Source organism: Lissotriton helveticus, chromosome 11, assembly GCF_964261635.1.
Source record: "Lissotriton helveticus chromosome 11, aLisHel1.1, whole genome shotgun sequence".
In the NCBI taxonomy this organism is placed as follows: domain Eukaryota; kingdom Metazoa; phylum Chordata; class Amphibia; order Caudata; family Salamandridae; genus Lissotriton; species Lissotriton helveticus.
The window spans coordinates 369,581,324-369,601,608 of NC_136072.1; the positions used below are offsets into that span (position 1 = coordinate 369,581,324).

At 45.7% G+C, this 20,285-nt stretch overlaps 1 protein-coding gene across 2 annotated transcripts in view; it reads left to right on the top strand.

The window, feature by feature from the left end:
- The window catches only part of CEP63 (centrosomal protein 63), a 408,460-nt gene that overhangs the window by 85,841 nt on the left and 302,334 nt on the right, over positions 1 to 20,285 (top strand). For both annotated transcript variants that reach the window (XM_078665801.1, XM_078665802.1), the window contains one exon: positions 104 to 217. In XM_078665801.1, coding sequence (XP_078521927.1) covers positions 104 to 217 — 114 coding nt within the window. The remainder of the gene's footprint in view (positions 1 to 103; positions 218 to 20,285) is intronic.

Sequence of the window (20,285 nt, forward strand, 5' to 3'; positions counted from 1 at the left end):
ATTCATCAACTTGTTGTTGCAGGTTATTAAGACTTGGTAATTTGAACACTAGGATTCTGGTCTTCATTTGCTCTGTATTGAAATCTCTTAATTATTTTAACAGGAGTTTCGTCAGAAAGCCCTTGACTGGGAAAAGCAACGACTCATTTTTCGGCAGCAGGTGGAATCACTAGAAGTGCAGAAGAAAACATTGGCTGAGCAGTACGAAATCTGTCAGGTATGGGGATTTTTCCCAGAGACAAAATAAACTAATCCAACAGCATAGTCAAGCACGTCCAGCTGAAAACATCTCACCTCTCTCCATAGAGACATGGAGCACATGCACTTTCTTGTACATTGGTGACAGACCACTGATTATATTTGAAAACTTGGTTAGAAATACTTAGATTAAGAAAGCTTGTGATTGGTTTAAAAACATCAGACAATAATTTAAAGCTAAGCAGTAGTAATCATGTCAAAATTGTGATATCGCACAAAATAGCATTCTAGGTGCGTCCCAATCTGAATTCATACAGAGATGTAGGTTGGAGCCAGTCATCCTCCAGGTGACGCCTTGCATGTGTTTGATAACAGGCTTGTCTTGCTGTTTTTGTAGAGGCATATATTATCATAAAGATATTATGTATCCTCTGTAGATCTATTAACCTTGTTTCAGATCTTTCACAGATGAAATCTAAAACTAGCCGTACATTCTGCCTCATCGGGTGAATTTTTCATAATCTCAAAATCGGCGATTCTGATGGATACTTCTAACCATAGTTTACTTACCTTTTGAATATTCCCCCAGGTGGCAGACTAGATCCAGAAGGTTTTCAAAGCAGATCCCCCATGCTCTGCTAGGTAACGTGCTGTGTGGTTTTGCTTTGACCTCGTTTCACACTGAAAGTAACGGAGCCGAGCTGGATATAAGCGCTGCCCTGCATACTGAGGCCAGTACCTTTCTTTCCGTACCTTCAGACCCGGAGCTCTACTTCCTATTTTCTTTGAACTGATGTTTTTTCAAATCAAAATCCAGTTTGCAAGTGAATGAAGTCCCCACCAAAAAATACAGGGTTCTAACCATGTCATGACTGCAGAAACAGATTTCGTTAACGGACCTGCATGAGGTGTGCCTTTGGTGTTTGGGCTCGGGTCGTGTGATGTGTGCCTTCCTGCGTCCTGAAACTTGAAGCACAACTGTACTACGCATATCATTGAAAGAAGTCATGGACCTCCTGTAAGCCACATTCCTGCTCCAAGTTAAGGGCACGACCTGCTGTAGCTCTCGGGCCAGTCCCTCGATAGGTCTTCTGTGCAGTCAAAGTCAACCAGTACGCCAAAGCCCAAATCAAAGTGTAAACTTGAGGCGAAGAGGAACTCAACCCATCCCTCACTCTCTATTTTTTAAAAGTTGCATGAGAGTCAAGGTGCCACTCGCTCTTGCTCCTAATCCCGAAGTAATCCCATATGCTTCCCGAGTTCCCTACTCCATTTACGATACAATAGCAGGTCGAAACTTTTAGGGAAGCCATTCTACGTATTTTCCACACTCTCACGGCTCCCTCTGTTGCACACTCAGGCTTAAAAGATCCCTAGGGATCTCCAGTTAGGTTACAGCCATTGAGCCATCCTCAGCTTCTTCTGAGCCCCTACAACTCTTTCTTGAGTTGCACGCCTGCTTCCATTCCTACTTCTAGCCCTGTGCCATTTCCTCTGTTATCAATGCCAGTCGTAACGTTGCAGATGCCAGAGGGGGATCCGCCTCTGACTCCAATGGCTGACACCTACTCAAGCCATGCTCATATTCCCCTCCATAGCACCTGATTCTTATATAGCTTGCTTCAGACAACACACGTTTCCTGCCTTAGAGCGATTCTCAGATCCTCCGTCAGCTTTTTGGTTCCAATTCTGACCAGAGTTTACCACAAACCAGAGATGACAATTGTAGGAAGCTGGTTCTTTGTGATCTACCAACACCTAGGTATATTGTGAAAAGTCCAGAGATTCCCCCAGAAGTGTACAGACCCCAATGCAAACCCCAAGTGCTCCATTTGTGGTAGTGTGGTCGAGCAGCCTTAGGCCCAACACAGAGGAGTGTAAGACATTTGTTATACACAAAGTGATTAATAAATGGCACATGACACAAAAAGAAGATCCACACCAATTTTATAAAAAAAAGTTTCTTTCAAGATTTATTTTAAGACCAAGAATTGCATGAAAACATAAGTACTTTTTAGGTCTCGCCTAGCATTGTGGCGCGTATGCGCTGCTCGCTCTGCGAGGGCTATTGTGATCGAGGAGAATTCAGAAGGGGACTTAAAGCCCCGCCCATCATTTTCATTGGCTGGTGTCATCGTGTATGCAAAATGATGGCCTCCAATTGAAAATTAGGCTTCTTTGTTCCCGCCCCTGTCTCCTTTTGGGATGGCCCCTTCGGACTGGGTCGTTTGCTTGTCGGCTGTTGTGAGGGTATTTCTTATCTTTAGGAGGCGTAGACTGACGGAACATGTTTCTGAAGTCTTTTTTCCCATTAGCGTTACGTGTTATTTTGCCCTGGCCAATAGGACAGCAGTGGCGCTACGTACATGGAGAGGTAGGGTACTTCCCTAGTTAGTTTCAGTGTTGTGCTTTACTTTGTATCCACCCCCTCCCGTTGTCCGCGTTCTCCTTTCTCCGGCCCCCTCCGGTTGTCCACATACGTTCCGTATTGTGCTTTGACCCCGTCCCAACTGCAAGCTCCCTGGTCCGGCCCCGCAGGAGGCCCGCTGGGTTGGTGCCTTTGGTTGTCTTGTGTGCCCCCGCCCACTTTCCACTACCAGGGGCTGTCACCCCTCGGCTCTCCTCTCTACGGCACCGTTAATCCCTAGCCTCATAATAGCCCACGTTGTGCCACAAATGCCCACAGTCTTGGATGTGCATCGTTATGTCTTTTGTGTGGTAGACAGTACTATTGGAGTAGGCGCAAGGCTAGTTTGCTCCCTCAATAGAGAGGTACAGTGAGCAAAAATGCTATGGTCTGGAATGGGTTGAAGAGTGGCTTAAATTAATTCAGGAATTAAAGCCACCATGTGTTTATTTCTGTTTTTAGTATGCTATTGTAATCATTATCACATGCAGCCACACAATATGTTAAAGATGGACACTTTATGACATTGCCCTCATTATGCCAAGTATAGGCACACAGGTGTTGGTAATGCCCACCATTTGTCATGGCTTAGTGCTAATATGCCAGGGAGAGGTGTATGTATTTTGAGAATGCCTTTCAATAGAAATGATCAAGCACAATTGTTTCACTTATGCCCACAGTGTCAAAGAAGCGCACCACTACACTAGAGCCACATAATGTCAGTTTACAGCGTTGGTTATGCTAAGAATACCAACATTACAAGGGTGCCACGTTATGCCTTATTTGCCAAGCATTCTTCTGCTTGCTCGGTCAAAGTCAAACTTGCTGCCCTACATTAACAGTTAAGACTGACAACCTCAGCCAATTAGCAAAGCAAAGTGGGATCTAGGTCTTTGCTTGAATAATCATTGGTGTTCTACCCCGCCCCTTGTGACTGTAGAGCAGCAGTGTGTTTTTTTCTTTTCCATGCACTCTGCATGTGGAAAAAGTACTGTAGCTTAACTCTCTCCCACCACTTATCAGAGGCAGTTATAAGCTACATTGATGGCACCCAGTTTAGCTAATATCACAGTGACTGGCAGTTGGAACCAGTTCTCTTCTTAGCATCTAGTATCTGACCTCAGTTTGGACCCAGCCATATGAAAATCAGTCTTTACTCTGTTCCTCATGTGAAATGTCCACCCCGAACTGCCAGGCCTTCCCTGAACCAGAACACAGACAACCTAGGACAGTTTTCGCCTTAGTTAGGGCTCTTCGGCCAGGTGTATCTTGATTCCAGTGGCACAGGTACCCCTTTCACTCAGTTCAGACTGGACTGTTCCTATGAGGAGCAGGGTCAAGGCTGATTTGCATATGGCTGGGACCAAACTGGTGGTGTGGTGGGTGACAAACAGGAGATTGGGATGCAGCATCGAGCAATTGCCTGTGGCTGAGATTAATTCAAGCATTCCATCCATCATTTTGTTTTTTGATGATCAAGAGGGTGGAGCTCAACAAGAGAACTTTCACATCTTCAATTCTTAGACACACCCCCTATCTTTGTTAGTCATAAAACGTTTTCTAGATTTTTTCAAGTGTACTAACTGTGGCTGTCTTTTTATTTTTGGCCTTGTCTCTTTTCAGTTGGGAGTGGTTGCAGTCATAGGTGAAAACTCTTGGTAGTTTGATGCTTTTCAAGATGCTTTAGCTAAGGATGACCATTTTGACAAATTCACATCAGCATCATGCTTTAAAAAGGACGAGGACCATATAATTCAGCTTTCTTAAAATTCCCACAATCTGAAAACTGCAGATAAAATATTCTGGAGGGAAACAAATATAGTCACTATGTAATAATATCCTATCTTGTATAAAAGAAATAGTTCATGAGCTAAAATGTCAGACAGTTGCTGTAAAACCAAAGTGTTACAGCACATTAAATAAACTCTTTTAATACATAAAGTAAGCTTTATGATTTTGGACTACTGAGATATGCAGACCTTCTGGAATTCAAACCTTTAGAGTTGCACACAGCTTGGATCAGTAGTTACTGTAACCCTGTAACACATGATAACGACATAAATGTCCTTGTGATCTTTCTCTTTGTCCAGTATCAGGAATCATGACTAACAAAAGGTTAATTAACCATCCGTTCCACTTCAGAGCACCCACGTATTGAAAATTCTTAGGAATTTCAACTAATTAGCGTTTGTAATGACATCTGAGGAGCTTTAGCTATCAGTGACCACAAACGAGTCACCAGTAAAATGAAACCAAAACAGAGTAAATATCAAACTAATAAAATAATACTCACCACAACACTAACATAGGCTCCTAGCCTACAGACATAGGGTAGCAGAGCTCAGATATATTCAAAGCAACATTCTGTTGGAGAGTCTCCTCTCTGGTTAATGGTTTGCATAGGCCTCCACAGCTTCCAGGAGCTTCTGTGCACACAACAAAAGTCTAAAAGGAGCCAGTTCAGCTTCTACTGTTCTCAGAAGGTGTGATATTTAGCTTCAAGTAGGAACAAGATCAAATTTGTGAGCACCACTCCCTTTGAGTGAGACTTGAGACATGTCATTTATGTCCAAGGACTTCTGTTGGCTCAGTACCTCCAAGGAAGTGACAGAGCAGAACTGCATACAAGCTCTGCCACCTAAACCGAGTCCTGAGTGGTCCTATAGGAGCATGGTCAAACCAGATTTGCTAACGGCTGGGTCCAAACTGAGGAGGCAAGAAATACAAAATAACGATGGACTGGGATGCAGCTGAAAAGATACTGAGGGCTGAGGTTCATTCAAGCATTCCCCCATCCCTTTTTAGGTTTCGTCCTGGGCGTTGCAACTGCAACGCCCACGGCGAAACCTCATGATCCTACATATCGACGTTGGTTCCGCCTCTGTCTCTCATTGGCTAGCTCCATAAATGGAGGCTAGCCATTGGGAGACAGAGGCTGTCAATCACGCTTTCTGGTGAAAACGCGATTCGGGGGCGTTTCTGGGACTTTTTTTAAGTCCCGCCCCTTTGTCCCTGGCCGCGCTGTCATAGGCTGCCGGCCCGGGACACCCCCGTGATGTCATTCCCCGGGCCGCATGGTTTATAGTTTTCCTCAACATTTAGCTATCACACCATCTGAGGACCCTCGGCAGAACCCAGCTTAGTGCTTGCCTGCGGTCTATCCGTCTTACGACTTCAGCGCCTTCCTTAGTTTGAAGGACTGGACTTTTTAACAGTACCAGCGGTGCCAGGGAACAACACCTATAACCTTCATGGGATACCTGTTTCGGCGCACAAACTACAGAGACACGGGACACTTCCTTCGGCGTCAAAGATTCAAGGTTTATTACTGCAGGGAACACAGAAGTCACGACAAGTACAACACGTGCAACTTGGGGAGACTGCTTCAAATTGGTTCTGTGGATCGCTCCTTTTATACAGATTTTCCTCATAGGACATCATGATACACAAAGTTTACAACCGGTTCCCATAATTATTCCTTAGAGGGGTCGCTTTGGTCACTTTGAAGCACATAAGGTCCGGAACATGAGTGCGGAAACATTTGGTGGTTCCCAACTGTAAAAACCCATCTTCCCAACATTAGCAAATTCCAACCGGCAGTAAAACAGATCGAAATAGGAACTAAAACAGGTGGAGAGGAAGATGGAAACAGTGGGCGAGTCGAAAAGGGTGTAAAAGGGGAGGTATCGGGAAACACGAGATACAGGCATCAAAGGGACGTGCCTAATGAGATGCACGGCTGAGACAATAAACTGGCACGGCAAGATGAGCCTCGAGCGGGGCCATCTGCCTTACAGTATCATCCCCCTCATCATAAAGAAACTTACAAAGAACATGCGTCTTCCGCAAATATCGTGGGAGTCCCAGGGTCGCGAAGCGGACAGTGTCCGTTCGCTGCCTACTTGAGGGCAAGAGACAAAAATGGATGCCGTATCTAAGATGGAACCCGTGGGTACAAATGGAAAACTCACATATCAAATGAACGGTACAAGTTAGCACAGCGAAACTGCGCACAACTACTAGACTCGTCATTTACGGTTCTTAGATACCAGACTCGACCATATTCGTGCGAGTGAAAACACCACCTAAAAAATTGTCACGGAACCTCAGACGCTCCTTTTGCCCTCATGTAGGCAAGCACTAGTCGGAATCATATTCGATATTCATCAGACCCTCGAGATGTTGTTGCAGCATAGCTCTGTCCAATCGAGACCCTTTGGTAACAGGTGGCTGTCTCATACACGTTGTAGCACAGAGGCCACATAAGGCAGGACCGCACTGTACACAAAGGCAACACGTGAACAGGAACACTACAACGACTCCAATGATCGTCAGAATTTTCCAACCCCAAGTCGACATCAGGCCCCAAAACCATCCAAGTAGCGTCCAATCCCCTACATCCACGTGTATGGATTCGGAAATTTTATGCAACCTCGAGATGGCTTGATAGACAGTCGGAGCGTTATCAGGAATAAAAATACAGCAAGATGAATGGATCACCTTACAAACTCCACCTCGGTCTGCCAAGATTACATCTAAAACCATACGGTTTTGTAACGTCATAAGTCTGTCCGCCTGAAGTTCTGTGGTGATATTACCAAGGGCACTGGCAGTAATATTAGCTGTCGATTCTACCACTCGAGTCAATTGTCTCAGGTTTCTACTATTAACCATAGGTCCCCAAAACGGGAGGAAACCCTTGAAAAAGTCTCCTGCCTCTTGACCGGCAGTATCCTCTTCGTTAATTACGCCTCTCACAACTCTAGTCTTGTGATAATCTGCGTCTACAGTGAACGTCGGAGGCAACAAGTTTGCGATAAAACATGAGCCCACAAAGTCAGAGGGCAACCATGCATATGCACGATCATGACAGATAAAGTAGGTACCCTTGGCAGCCAGGAACACAGGGGACGAAACCATTGGCAATATATAATTTTCAGTGCAAGCACTCTCTCCAAGTCGAGCTTTTGATCTACGGCCACGACCTATTAGACAAAAATTACCAATGTGGGGTACAACCCATATCGGAGGTGAATCTTTAAGCTGTTTTTCATTAGTGAACACACTATATTCGCCTCTACTTAGGACCCTATAGGCTTGTACCTCTTCTTCAGGGATAAGCGAAAGATCATAGATATCGCTATCTAAATCTTCTATTGCTATCGACAAAGATTTTTGGTACGAGGTAGGACCAGAGTAAGGGGAACGTGGTTCTCTAATGGGGTGGAAACCCAGTGCGCTTCGAAACATTGTTTGAAATGCTCGAGCAGACCCTTGGGAGCTATACGGTAGCACCAGATATGGAATTCCCTTATCCGTAGTATGTGGCATCAACCCACACACCCAACAGTTAGTAGTGTTTACCACTAACTGATGCTGATGAAGGAGTTGAATAAAGGAATTATTGCGGAATTCTGCACGTCTAGCCTGCTCGTGTTCAGGTAGGATGTGAAAAGAATGAGGAGAAACAGTGGAGATGAAGTTAAAATCAGGGGTAGGAGTGGGTGTGATAGAAGACAAGAAGTGAAACATTGTGTAATACACTGCACCTACCAAAAATGCAGAAATAGTCATGAACAATACGAATATTTGAAATATGAAACATTTGGTACGACTGAGTTGCTGCAGCTTGAATCTTCTTGCTTGAGCTCTTTCCAAGTCCATCAGCTTCGAAAATGCCATTCCCTATGACCGTCCGCAACGTTTCTTGACGCACTTCGTTCTGTGTAGCAATAGTCAATTCCTAGGAGTTCCCAGGAATCGACGGTCTTTAACCTAGCGTCAAGACCTACTAACCAGGAGGAAGTACACGCGCGGCCCTACGGTCTTTATTTCAATATATATATATATATATATACGCAAAAACAATGTCTCTCAGCTGTGGAAACAAAAAGGTGTAAAGAACGGAGCTCAATAAATATACAAAATAATTGTAATAACGTGAGTGTTTTACAGTGTTCAGGGAAAACGGGATAATGCACTTATCAAGGGACAGAACGGATTTTTTTATTAGTCTCTGGTGCTTGATCGCAGAAAATAACGAGTTTTCCCAGAACGTGTCTGTTCATTAAACAAAAGATCTGTAGAAGGGACAACGCCCTGTTGATCAGCTGAATGCTCTGGTCTTGAGTTTTCTGTTGACAAATGTTCAGTATTGCCTTTTTGCTGCACTGGGGATTCTCCGACAGGTTGTGCGTCGCTGAAAGGTACAAACGCTGGCAATCCTTCGGTTTCAGTTGATGCAATGCCTTTCCTCACCCACGAGTCTGCTGGCAACGGAATGGGGACTTTCTTGGTGTGGGTGGCATGCACCCAATTTCTGCGCCCCTCAAGACGAACTGCAGTTCTCGTGGCAAGGAGGACTTGGTAGGGTCCAGTGAATCTAGGGTCCAAATTGTTCTTGCGTGAAAAGTTGCGCGTTACCACCCAATCTCCGGGCTGGAGTTGGTGGCCTGGACCCTCCGTCTGTGTTGGCAATGCTTCGTGAACCTGTTGGTGAATTAACCTCAGTTTAGCAGTCAAGTCATGAAGATAATCGATTAACATTGGATACTCAAGTTCACAAAAGACACCTGGTCTAGGGACCCCCCAAACATTGGCAGGACGACCGAATACTATTTCATAGGGACTGAGCCCTACTCGGGAGTGTACAGTTGCCCTTGTTGACAGTAATGCTAAGGGTAAAGCGTCAGGCCACGAAAGACCTGTCGTAGCCTGAATCTTTGCTAGTTTTAGTTTAAGGGTGCCATTGTACCCTTCCACCAATCCTGCTGATTGTGGATGGTTTGCACTATGAAATTTTTGAACAATCCCTAATCCGCGACACACACTCTTCATCACGCTCCCAACAAACTCACTTCCGTTGTCTGACCACACAACCCGAGGCATTCCGTAACGGGAAAAATATTCTTTGAGTAAAATTTTTGCCGTGGACAAAGCCGTATTATCCTTAAGGGGGTAGGCCTCAATCCATCGGGAGAATGCGCACACCACAACCAATACATACTTCAAGTTATTACATCTTTCCATGTGAATAAAGTCCAACTGGATAACTTCGAAAGGGTATGCAGGAGGAGCAAAATGGCCAGGTGGAGTGGGAGTGCCCTTACCAGGATTATGCATCAAACATACCATGCAATTCTTAACCAAACGTTCAGCACATTTCGTAATACCATCATTCTTCCACACAGGAAACAGCAATTTACAGATACCTTTCGCGCTAATATGTGCTAACCCGTGTGCCATAGTCACAACAGCCAGCACATACGCATCAGGCAACATCCATCTTTTCTGTTCCGACAAGTCAATCCAACAACCATTCGTATCCAACTTTCCCGTACTTTCTTTCCACTTCGTCTTTTCAGTCTCGGTAGCCTCATTCTGAATGGATTTCACACTCTCAATAGTGTTTTCACACATACTTGATTCTGTAGGCCACCTTACCGAACTCGTCACATACATTCGAGTGCTAAGGTTCCGGGCAGTTTCTTTAGCAGTTTCATCCGCAAATGCATTACCACAACCAACATCATCCGTCACTTTACAATGCGCACTACACTTAACAATCGCCACTTGCTTAGGCAACGTAAGTGCATCCAGAAGATCATTCACAAGCTGGCCATGCTGAATCTTCTTACCATGTGACGTAAGGAATCCTCTCTCTCTCCACAGTCGTCCAAAACTATGTGCCACACCAAATGCATACTGGCTATCTGTAAACACATTCACTCGTTTATCTTTAGACAATACACATGCTCTCGTCAAGGCAATGAGCTCAGCAGCCTGAGCTGAATTTTGACTCAACCTTGCGCTCTCCACAATCGTTTTCAATGTAACTATAGCATACGCAGTTGTCACATCACCATTCGGTAATTTGAAACAAGAACCATCCACATACAGAGTACCATCGGGATCTGTCAATGGAGTATCCTTTAGGTCAATGCGACCCTTGGTTTCTTCCTCAGTTCTGAGGTAACAGTCATGTACTGCTTCACTGCTTGATTCTGTGTCGATCGGCAGCAATGTTGCTGGACTCAACACATTACATCGTTTTATCCGTATATGACTGGCCAACAACGTCAACTCATACCCAGACAATCTTGCGCTCGTCAGATGTTGAGTTTTCGTTCGGTTTAATAGAGTGTCGACTGCATGCGGAACCATTACCGTGAGCATATTACCCATGACTAGACCTGCAGACTGTCGAATGGACGCCGCAGCTGCCGCTGTTGCCCTTAAGCAACTTGGCAAGGCTCTTGCTACTGGGTCTAAAGTCGAAGAAAAGTATGCACATGGGCGTTGCTTACCACCAAAAGATTGTGTCAAAACACTCAACGCGCAACCATCCCTCTCGTGAACGTATAGCGTAAACGGCTTACTGTAATCAGGAGTACCCAACACAGGAGCCGAACACAACGCATCACGCAATTCAGAAAAACTTTTCTGACATTCTTCAGACCAAGGTACTGGAGATGAAACATCCTTGCACGTAAGGGCTATCAATGGTTTTGCCAACAATGAAAAATTTGGAATCCATTGTCTGCAGTAAGACGTAATACCTAAAAAGGCACGAACATCTCTCTGGGTTTTCGGCACAGTCATTCGGGAAATCACTGCAATTCTCTCTGGGGTCAACCTTCTCCCTTCTTTTGACAATAAGTGACCTAAATAGGTAACTTCTTGGCAACAATACTGTAGCTTCGAAGGTGATACCTTGTGGTGCAAGTCATGTAAATAGTGCAATAATGATACTGTAGCCGTTTTGCAAATAGCTTCTGTATCAGCTGCCACTAAAAGATCGTCTACGTATTGAATCAAAGCTGCACCTTTAGGCAATATAAAGTCATCAAGCTGACTTTTAAGTGCTTGGCTGTAGATTGATGGACTCTCACAGTAACCCTGTGGAGCGCGTTTTAGCCTAAAACTGCGACCTCCTAATGAGAATCCGAACAGGTCTCTGCTTTCTTCTGCGATCGGAATACTAAAGAAAGCATTCTTTAAATCGATCACTGTGAACCAGGAGGCAGATGCCGGAATCATTGTTAGTAAAGCCGTAATGTCGGGAACCACAGGAAATTGCGGAACCACTATTTTGTTTACCTCTCTCAAATCTATAACAAAACGATACACAGGAGGTTTAGTTGGGTCAGTTCGTTTCAAAATTGGCAATACAGGGCTATTACACACGTTTCCACGAGTTTCTTCAACAACACCCTTTCCAATGAGATCATGAATGATTCCTAACAGTGCTCGTTCGCCTTCAAGAGAAATACGATATTGAGGTAACCGCGGTAATCGCGCATTTGGTTTTAATTGGATCACATAGGGTGGAATGTCCAACAGACCCACATCATTGGGACCTGTGGCCCATAAGGACGCTGGGAGGGAATTCAATTCCGGTGGGAATTTATCAACCGATAAATACATGGGAGAGATCACTCTCCTCCCCAATGTAAGTTCCACTCCTTCAGGGGAACAATACAATGTTGCATATAATCGTTTCAACAAATCCAAGCCCAAAAGATTTTCACCACAGCCTGTAGATAGAATCAGTGGAGCCGTTAGCTCACGTGATCCAATCATAAGAGGCAAAGGGTTAGAGACTGGGTTACTAACAGGGGCGCCAGAGAATCCAACGGAAACATTCGTTAAGCCAGACAAAGGTGCGCCAGGGAGTTTTGAATGCATGATGGAACTTTTCGTCGCACCAGTGTCTAACAGAAAAGGCTCAACTACACCCGATGTAGTCACTGCAACGTAAGGCCCACTCTGATCGACCGGAACTGACACTACTCCCTCTCTTTGTCTTAGGCTGTCCTAGTAGTGGTCATTTACAACAGTCTCGTGGTCTATATAATAATCATCAACATTATATTGTGCAGACCGAACTGATCCCGCATTTCGCTGGTCAAAATAATTATTTGCATCCGATTGATTCTGATGACGATCAATCTGATTGTGGGATGAACCACGACCTCTACCACGTGGTGCCTGCTGAGGACCACTGCCACGATTTCCTCGAGCTGACACACCATTTAAACGGTCTTTTAAAGCAAGACACTCATATTTCAGATGTCCCTCTTTCCTACAATATGCGCATTGATTATATCCTAGTGTAGATCTGGGATCAAAGTTGTCAGGACGCTGCTGCATCCTATCAGGCTGTGCACGGGGTCGATACTGCTGTTGCGCATCATTTTGGTTCGATCGCGGAGGGTATGCTTGTTGCAACAAGACCTTCGTTTTGAGTTCTTTCGTTTTCTTTTCTACACGATCACTTTCTTCCTTTTCCCTATTCTCATAATACTGAGCCGTTGCCAATATTTGCGCAGGGGTTGAGACTGCCCACGCACTTTCTGAATTCTTTAATTTGTTGCATAGCTCAGGCAGCAAATTTGACACAAATTTGTCAACGAATAACCGCTGACCTCCCTCAGCGCCCATGTCCTGGCCGCTGTGGTCGATAAACGCTTCCTCAAACCTCGTAAAGAAATCCGAGACGCTTTCGTCTTTCTTTTGCTTACAAGCTGACAACTTATCCCAGTTCACCTTCATCGCTGGCATGAGAGTTTTCATGAGCGTAATGATTCTCTGAGGCAAATCCAAGATCATTTGTTCAGGTTTAGCTCCACCAACTTGTAATGCATCAGCTGCTAGCAGTGCAGCCCAATCACCCCCTAATTCAACAGCGTGATTGGCTTGACGAATTTTAGCCCAAACCGGTTGCGGTACAACATTGCCAAACAACATGTCGATGTCGGCAATATTCATAATAGAAGCTTCCACCAGTTGTGATAACTCCTTATAATAACCAGCCGGATTTTTACGCGGATCGGGTAAGGATTGCTTCACCTGCAAAACTTCCGATCGTTTCCATGGAAGATGTATCCACACCCTTTGGAAATGTGGTAAAACCGGAGGGTTAGCTTGCGGATCTCCAGGCACCCACAGTGGCGGGACTTCTCTCATGGGATACTGACCAGGAACCGCTTTCCAATTCTCAGTGGTATCATCTAATGACACTCGAGAACGTGCTGCGGGTCTAAATGCTAATAAACGTTCCACGGCACGTCGTACATCGTCACCTACAATCATACCATTCGAAAAGTTACTCTGGAGTTCAATTATGTCGGACGGTACATCATCTACATCATTATTGTACCATTCTTCTCTCAAAAAGTTACACATTTCCTCAAATACGAATCTCTGCGTAGGCTCATTAAACTGAGAAAATGTCTCAAAGACTATACGTGGAGTGTAATTAGCAGGATGTCTTATCCACCTATGGGCCATTGTTACTAACGTCTCTTTCTCCCTACCACTAGGGATCTGACTCCGTCTCTGAGGAGTTTCAGATGTATCAGACAAAAATAACGGACCAGAAAGAGGTGAATAAAGGGTAGCAACAGAATTAGGAACACGCTTACGAACAGAAGGAGAAAGAAAAACAGGAGCAACAACATTAGAGGTAAAAGAAGACATAGTAGGAACGGACAAGGTAGTCGGAGAAGCAGAAACAACAGTCTGAGAAGGTACAGGTACAAGAGCAGTAGGAACGATAACAGATGGAGGTACAAACGTAGGATTAACAGCGGGCTGGCCCGCAGCCGCTGGAGCAACAAGGGGAACAACAGGGGGTACTACAGGAGGAACTACAGGAGCAGTAGCACCCTGTACATAAGGAGGTGGTGATTTCATCAAGTATGATAGCAAGGGATCCTCCTTCAAATCTTCTTCTTTCTTTTCTGATTTATTCGGTAAAGCTGGGTAACATTTATCTATTTTCATATGATGCAATCTAGTAGCTATTTCCAGGTCTTTTTCTTCTTTGTCTTGTCTACATTCTTTTATAGCTTGCATTATCGGAACAAATTCCTGCTTTTTATCCTTTTTAAGTTGTTTGATTTCTTTCTGTTTGGCCTCTTTACGCCATATTCGAAAGGAATCAAACATAGCTGGCCTAGCTTTCTTTAAAAATAATTTAGCCTCAAGATTATCTAAAATCGAAAGTTCAAAAGTTCCGTGTGGTGGCCATCTAAGGTCACCGTCCTTCTTCGTGTAGCGGATCCAGTAATCATTATAGATTATGGGACCCACACCGTGTCGACTATATAGATCATGTATCGGAGTTCCAACTGGAGGTATCGGACATGAGTCCTCCAACCGGGAGTCCATTGCGCAACATTTGAAAATACGAAACAAACCACTATGGCTAGGCATCGTGCACACTAACCTAGTATCAAACTTCAAGGATTACCGAAGCAATAACACCTCGTGTAAGTCAAAACCCTCGGTTTTTGGCAATTGCAACTGTCAAATAATACTAAGAACCAATACTAAGAACCACAAATGCAATGGAACCATGCAATACAACAAAGCCGTAAGGCTATTACAAAGCTCGGAGAGCTATTACCACAAAGCCTGAGGAGGCTATTACAAAGCTCAATGAGCTATTACAACAAAAACCTTAAAGGTTAACACCAAAGCTTTCAAAAAGCTAAAAACAATCACTAAGGACTGGGAGCGACCCACAAATACTTAACTCAGAACTTCAATGGCGTCACCAGGAAGGCCCGTCTATCGTCTCGCTTTGTACAAAGATCTACGCCGGGCGTCGAAGACAGGTCGACAGTCAGGGCATCGGTCCGTTGCAGCCGTCAGGAGGCGGGAATCTTCGCAGGGAAAAACTTCGGGCCACTTATTTCGACAACAGGATCGATGAAGCGGGGTGCACCTTCCCTCGGAGATTTCACACGAAGTTCCTCACGAACATCAGGCTTTGGACCGGACCGGTACCGCTGAAGTCGCCCCACGTTGGGCGCCAACTGAAGGACTGGACTTTTTAACAGTACCAGCGGTGCCAGGGAACAACACCTATAACCTTCATGGGATACCTGTTTCGGCGCACAAACTACAGAGACACGGGACACTTCCTTCGGCGTCAAAGATTCAAGGTTTATTACTGCAGGGAACACAGAAGTCACGACAAGTACAACACGTGCAACTTGGGGAGACTGCTTCAAATTGGTTCTGTGGATCGCTCCTTTTATACAGATTTTCCTCATAGGACATCATGATACACAAAGTTTACAACCGGTTCCCATAATTATTCCTTAGAGGGGTCGCTTTGGTCACTTTGAAGCACATAAGGTCCGGAACATGAGTGCGGAAACATTTGGTGGTTCCCAACTGTAAAAACCCATCTTCCCAACATTAGCAAATTCCAACCGGCAGTAAAACAGATCGAAATAGGAACTAAAACAGGTGGAGAGGAAGATGGAAACAGTGGGCGAGTCGAAAAGGGTGTAAAAGGGGAGGTATCGGGAAACACGAGATACAGGCATCAAAGGGACGTGCCTAATGAGATGCACGGCTGAGACAATAAACTGGCACGGCAAGATGAGCCTCGAGCGGGGCCATCTGCCTTACAGTATCATCCCCCTCATCATAAAGAAACTTACAAAGAACATGCGTCTTCCGCAAATATCGTGGGAGTCCCAGGGTCGCGAAGCGGACAGTGTCCGTTCGCTGCCTACTTGAGGGCAAGAGACAAAAATGGATGCCGTATCTAAGATGGAACCCGTGGGTACAAATGGAAAACTCACATATCAAATGAACGGTACAAGTTAGCACAGCGAAACTGCGCACAACTACTAGACTCGTCATTTACGGTTCTTAGATACCAGACTCGACCATATTCGTGCGAGTGAAAACACCACCTAAAAAATTGTCACGGAACCTCAAGTTTCGATTCTTAGGAAACTAAAGGCGAAACCAAACTGAAACTGAACCTCATCGCGCAGACACGCCGTGTGCTCCTCGGCAGCGCCGGGAGCGGTTTCTAGGCGCCAGTCATCCGTGGCGCCCTGAGGAGCGGAGGGATCGTTGCATGCTCCGCATCTTGGGATCTGTCGGGGCTCATCCGCTAGTTCATGACAATGGGCGTGTGAGCGGGTCCCTCTCAGGGACAGTGCAAGGGGGCCACGCTTGGACCCTCGGCGGCCTCCTTCGGTTCAGCGGGTGAGATGCCAACTGGGCCCCCCTCGGTGGGCAGAGAGGAGAGGAGAGCCGCGGTGCTGAGGGGCACCGCATCTGAGGCTGGCACGGAGCAGCCTGCTGGCCGTCGCTGGGGTCTGCCCTCTCCACAGATGGCATAGGGACCGACCCACCCAGAGGAAAGAAGAGGGCCCGAGTGGCTAGAGCTGCAGCCCCTCGCAGGAGGCGCTTGAATACACCCCAGTGTCTCTGGGAGTCGGTGCCGCTTGTCGGTACCCATGCGAGGAGGGGACAGGCATCCCACGCCCTCGTCCCGCATCTGATGCTTCGGGGCGCGCTCCGGGGCCTCTGGGCTCAACAGATGGGATAAAGACCAGGCTGCTGGGGAGAAGGAGCCGCTCTGCTGGGACAGCACATCTGTGCAGCTTCAGTCACCGCGCTTCACTCCGGCGCATTTTCCCACCATGGATATTAACAAGATGGTAAGGCGCTCGCAGCTGTTCGCGCAACTTTTGTGCGTGCACCGGCCCGTGGGCGCTACTTGTGCATAGCAGTGTCTGTCTTTCCACTTCCAGGGGCGCGTGGTGAGCGGTGCGAGCCTCCAGTGTGGCTTCCATCCGGTGTAAACTTACTCAGGAATAGCCAGCTGTGAGTTAGGGTCTCAGCCTGAATAAAAAACGTCTGTTTTCAACAGGTTTGTAGCTGTAGAGAGGGGGACACGACCCTCTGGTTTAGTAGCGACCCCCGTGTTTGAATATATTATGTACTGCCTATTTGGACATAATTTACTTGATGTAAAGCGCTCTGATACCCTCGGGTCCAGCTAGCGCTATATAAAACTCCTAAAATAAAATAAGTAGTGGGGGAGGGGCCCGTCTAGGAAGGGTGCTTCTACTGTCAGTGATGGATGGTCAACCCTGAGGTCACATAGCTGCGCTGCCACTGCATTGTATGCATTGTATTTTATCAGGGAGGGCTGCAGTCTCGTGGGTCAGTGATGCACCGGAAGAGGAGCCAATGGGGAAGCGAGGCTATTGTGATTGGTGCTCTACAGGTTATATTACGAGGGGCTTTTTTATTTAAATTATTTCTTATTTAAAGATCCGTAAATAGTGCACTATGTCAGAAAGAAAATTCCATCACCGTCCGGAAGAGAAAGAACACGGTTTTACCTTTTTCGCACGCGCCTACTTGGACTTCAACTCGTGTCAAATATCCTAATGGGACAGAAGGAACTGCAGCTCTGGTCGGAGAAAAAGTTTGCAGTCTTTCACATCATTGCTTTCTGCTAGAGAGACGGGCAAGCCAGATAATAAATGTCTGGTTTGGGAAGGGAAGAGCCAGTGCACCACCCTAACTTATCAAAATCGTTGGCATGTAGACTGTGCAGCAAGCGTCATATGAAACAAGCATTTACAATGCAACGGTTTCGCCTTTGGAAAAGTTTGAGCTATTGGCATTGTAAATGACTAAATTTGTATTTATGTGTTGGTTTTGAAAACAGATAAATAAATGGCATTGTCCTTTACATTGCCAATAGCTCTAACTTTTCCAAAGGCGAAACCGTTGCATTGTAAATGCTTGTTTATATGTGCACACTGACATCAGTTTGTTTCTTTCTGCACCTTCAGATGTGTATCCGAGGCTTTTTTCTGGTTACGTTAGCCTTCCAACCTATTCTAAAAAAAAATGCAGTGTGCTGGGTAATGATTTCCTCTCCTATAACGGCAGTTTCTAAACCATGGCGTGACTATACAAAACAAATGTCTGTCACCAAGCTGCATGAGGTGTGTCTGTGATGTCTTGACTCAGGCCATGACCCAAAGTAGTGTGATAAATGCATGTCATGCACCGAAAGGCGATCCGGGACCGAGAAGCAAAGCTCCATGTCACAAAGTACAAGAAGTCAAGACCCTCATCCTTCCCTCTGTATCCAAAGAGTAAGCGTGAGGGCATCATGATGTGAATCTGTCCCCCTCTAGGTCCCCTGTCTCATAGCCGATTATCCAAATGATCGCAATGCGCTCCAGGTTCCTCTGGCCATTGGTGACACAGCAGCAGGTTGAAGCCTTCAAGGAGGCCATGCTACAGATTTCTGGTGCCATACAGGTCCCCCTGTTTTGCCTTTGGGTCCCTAGGGACATCAAGGGTTTCTGGTTGGGTTGCCTCTGGCAGATCTGTCGTCTGTGTCGTCTAACCCCTTGGCACCCACTTAAAGGGCCATACTGATTCTGGTGTAGGTTTTTTTCACTCCGGCTCCAAAATATGTGCCGGTTCCTTCTAGCTTGATGCCGATAATAACGTCACCAGCGAAGGTAAAGGATCCAGTGCTGATTCCAGTGTCCCATCCCAAACTAACTTTAACCCGATCTTGACTGATGCCGCACTATAAGAATACAAAAGGGCTATCAGTTGCCATACAGCTGGCTCTGACCCACTGCCTCTGCCAAAGTAGACATGAGCGCGAGATTCCATTATCTGTTTTGGCTCTGATTTGGAAAAAGTTACACCTCAGGATGGTAATGATGGTGGTGTGGAGTTTGCTCATTTTCACCCCCTCCCATCCCACTACTCAGATGACAACTTTTTTGTGGATTTACAAGAAACCTTTCGGCTCCGTACTTCCCCTGAAGCAGGAAGATCACTTGTTCACCAACTGAAGAGAGTGCTTCTTAAGTGGTAAAGCCCAGCAGAGGTCGAAGATTTACAGCTGCCTTCAGTTGAGACCAAAACAAACCTCCTTAAGGACATGCTGCAGCCTGGGCCAGCCAAGTCTGAGCCCTGGCTTCCCTTTAACAAGACTTTCATTTATACCTTGATGGGCACTTGGACAAAGCACTGTTTCTGCCCTGCCTGCGAATAGGCAGGAGATCAGGCATAACAGGTGGTCTCCTGGCGGTCCTGATTTTCTTAGTAAATATACTAAACTGGAGAGGCTTGTGGTTCAGAGTTCAGCCAATAAGGTAAATGTTATGTTATGTTATGTTATTGTCATTTTTAGTGCGCACAGATGCCCCAGCAAAGGGGCGTCCTGGCGCAGGGAAAGGTGGACACAACACAACACTAAAACTGGGGAAAAGGAAAAGCAGGAATTTAAAACAAGAAGGTTTTAAATTCAATACCAATCCCAATTCAATACATGACTTCTATGGAGAAGGAGTCTAAGATGATGGATTTATTAGAAAACATATGTCCTCCACTGCCAGCCTGTCAATGTGATAGGTAAATGCTGTCTGTTTATTGCGTCGATTTACATGCCCTCCTGTACATGGCCAGCGAGATTTTGCTTCTGGTCCTGGACATTGGTTCTCTTTGGTTCAGACAATCCATGACTGACAAGACATGGCCTAATATGTCATTTGTACTGCCCTAGACACTACTAATTGCCGGGGAGGGCAATTAGCACCAGTGCTGTACTCTGCAGACATGCAGGGATGCTTTCCACAGGATTCTACAAAAACGTAACAGCGTCTCACCCCTCAGCATCAGAACAAATTTTAGAGGAGCAACTGTCCATTGTTTTATGAAAGGTATGAGTGGTACTCTCCTGTGGTGCTATCAAGAGGGTTCTCAGAAAGAGGAGAGGATTGTTATTCTTTTTTTTTCAGAACAGATTTTTATTGTAGGATGAAGTTGAGGTACTGGGTTTTTAAGAACCGGCACAGAACCGGTAACCCAGCGGTGT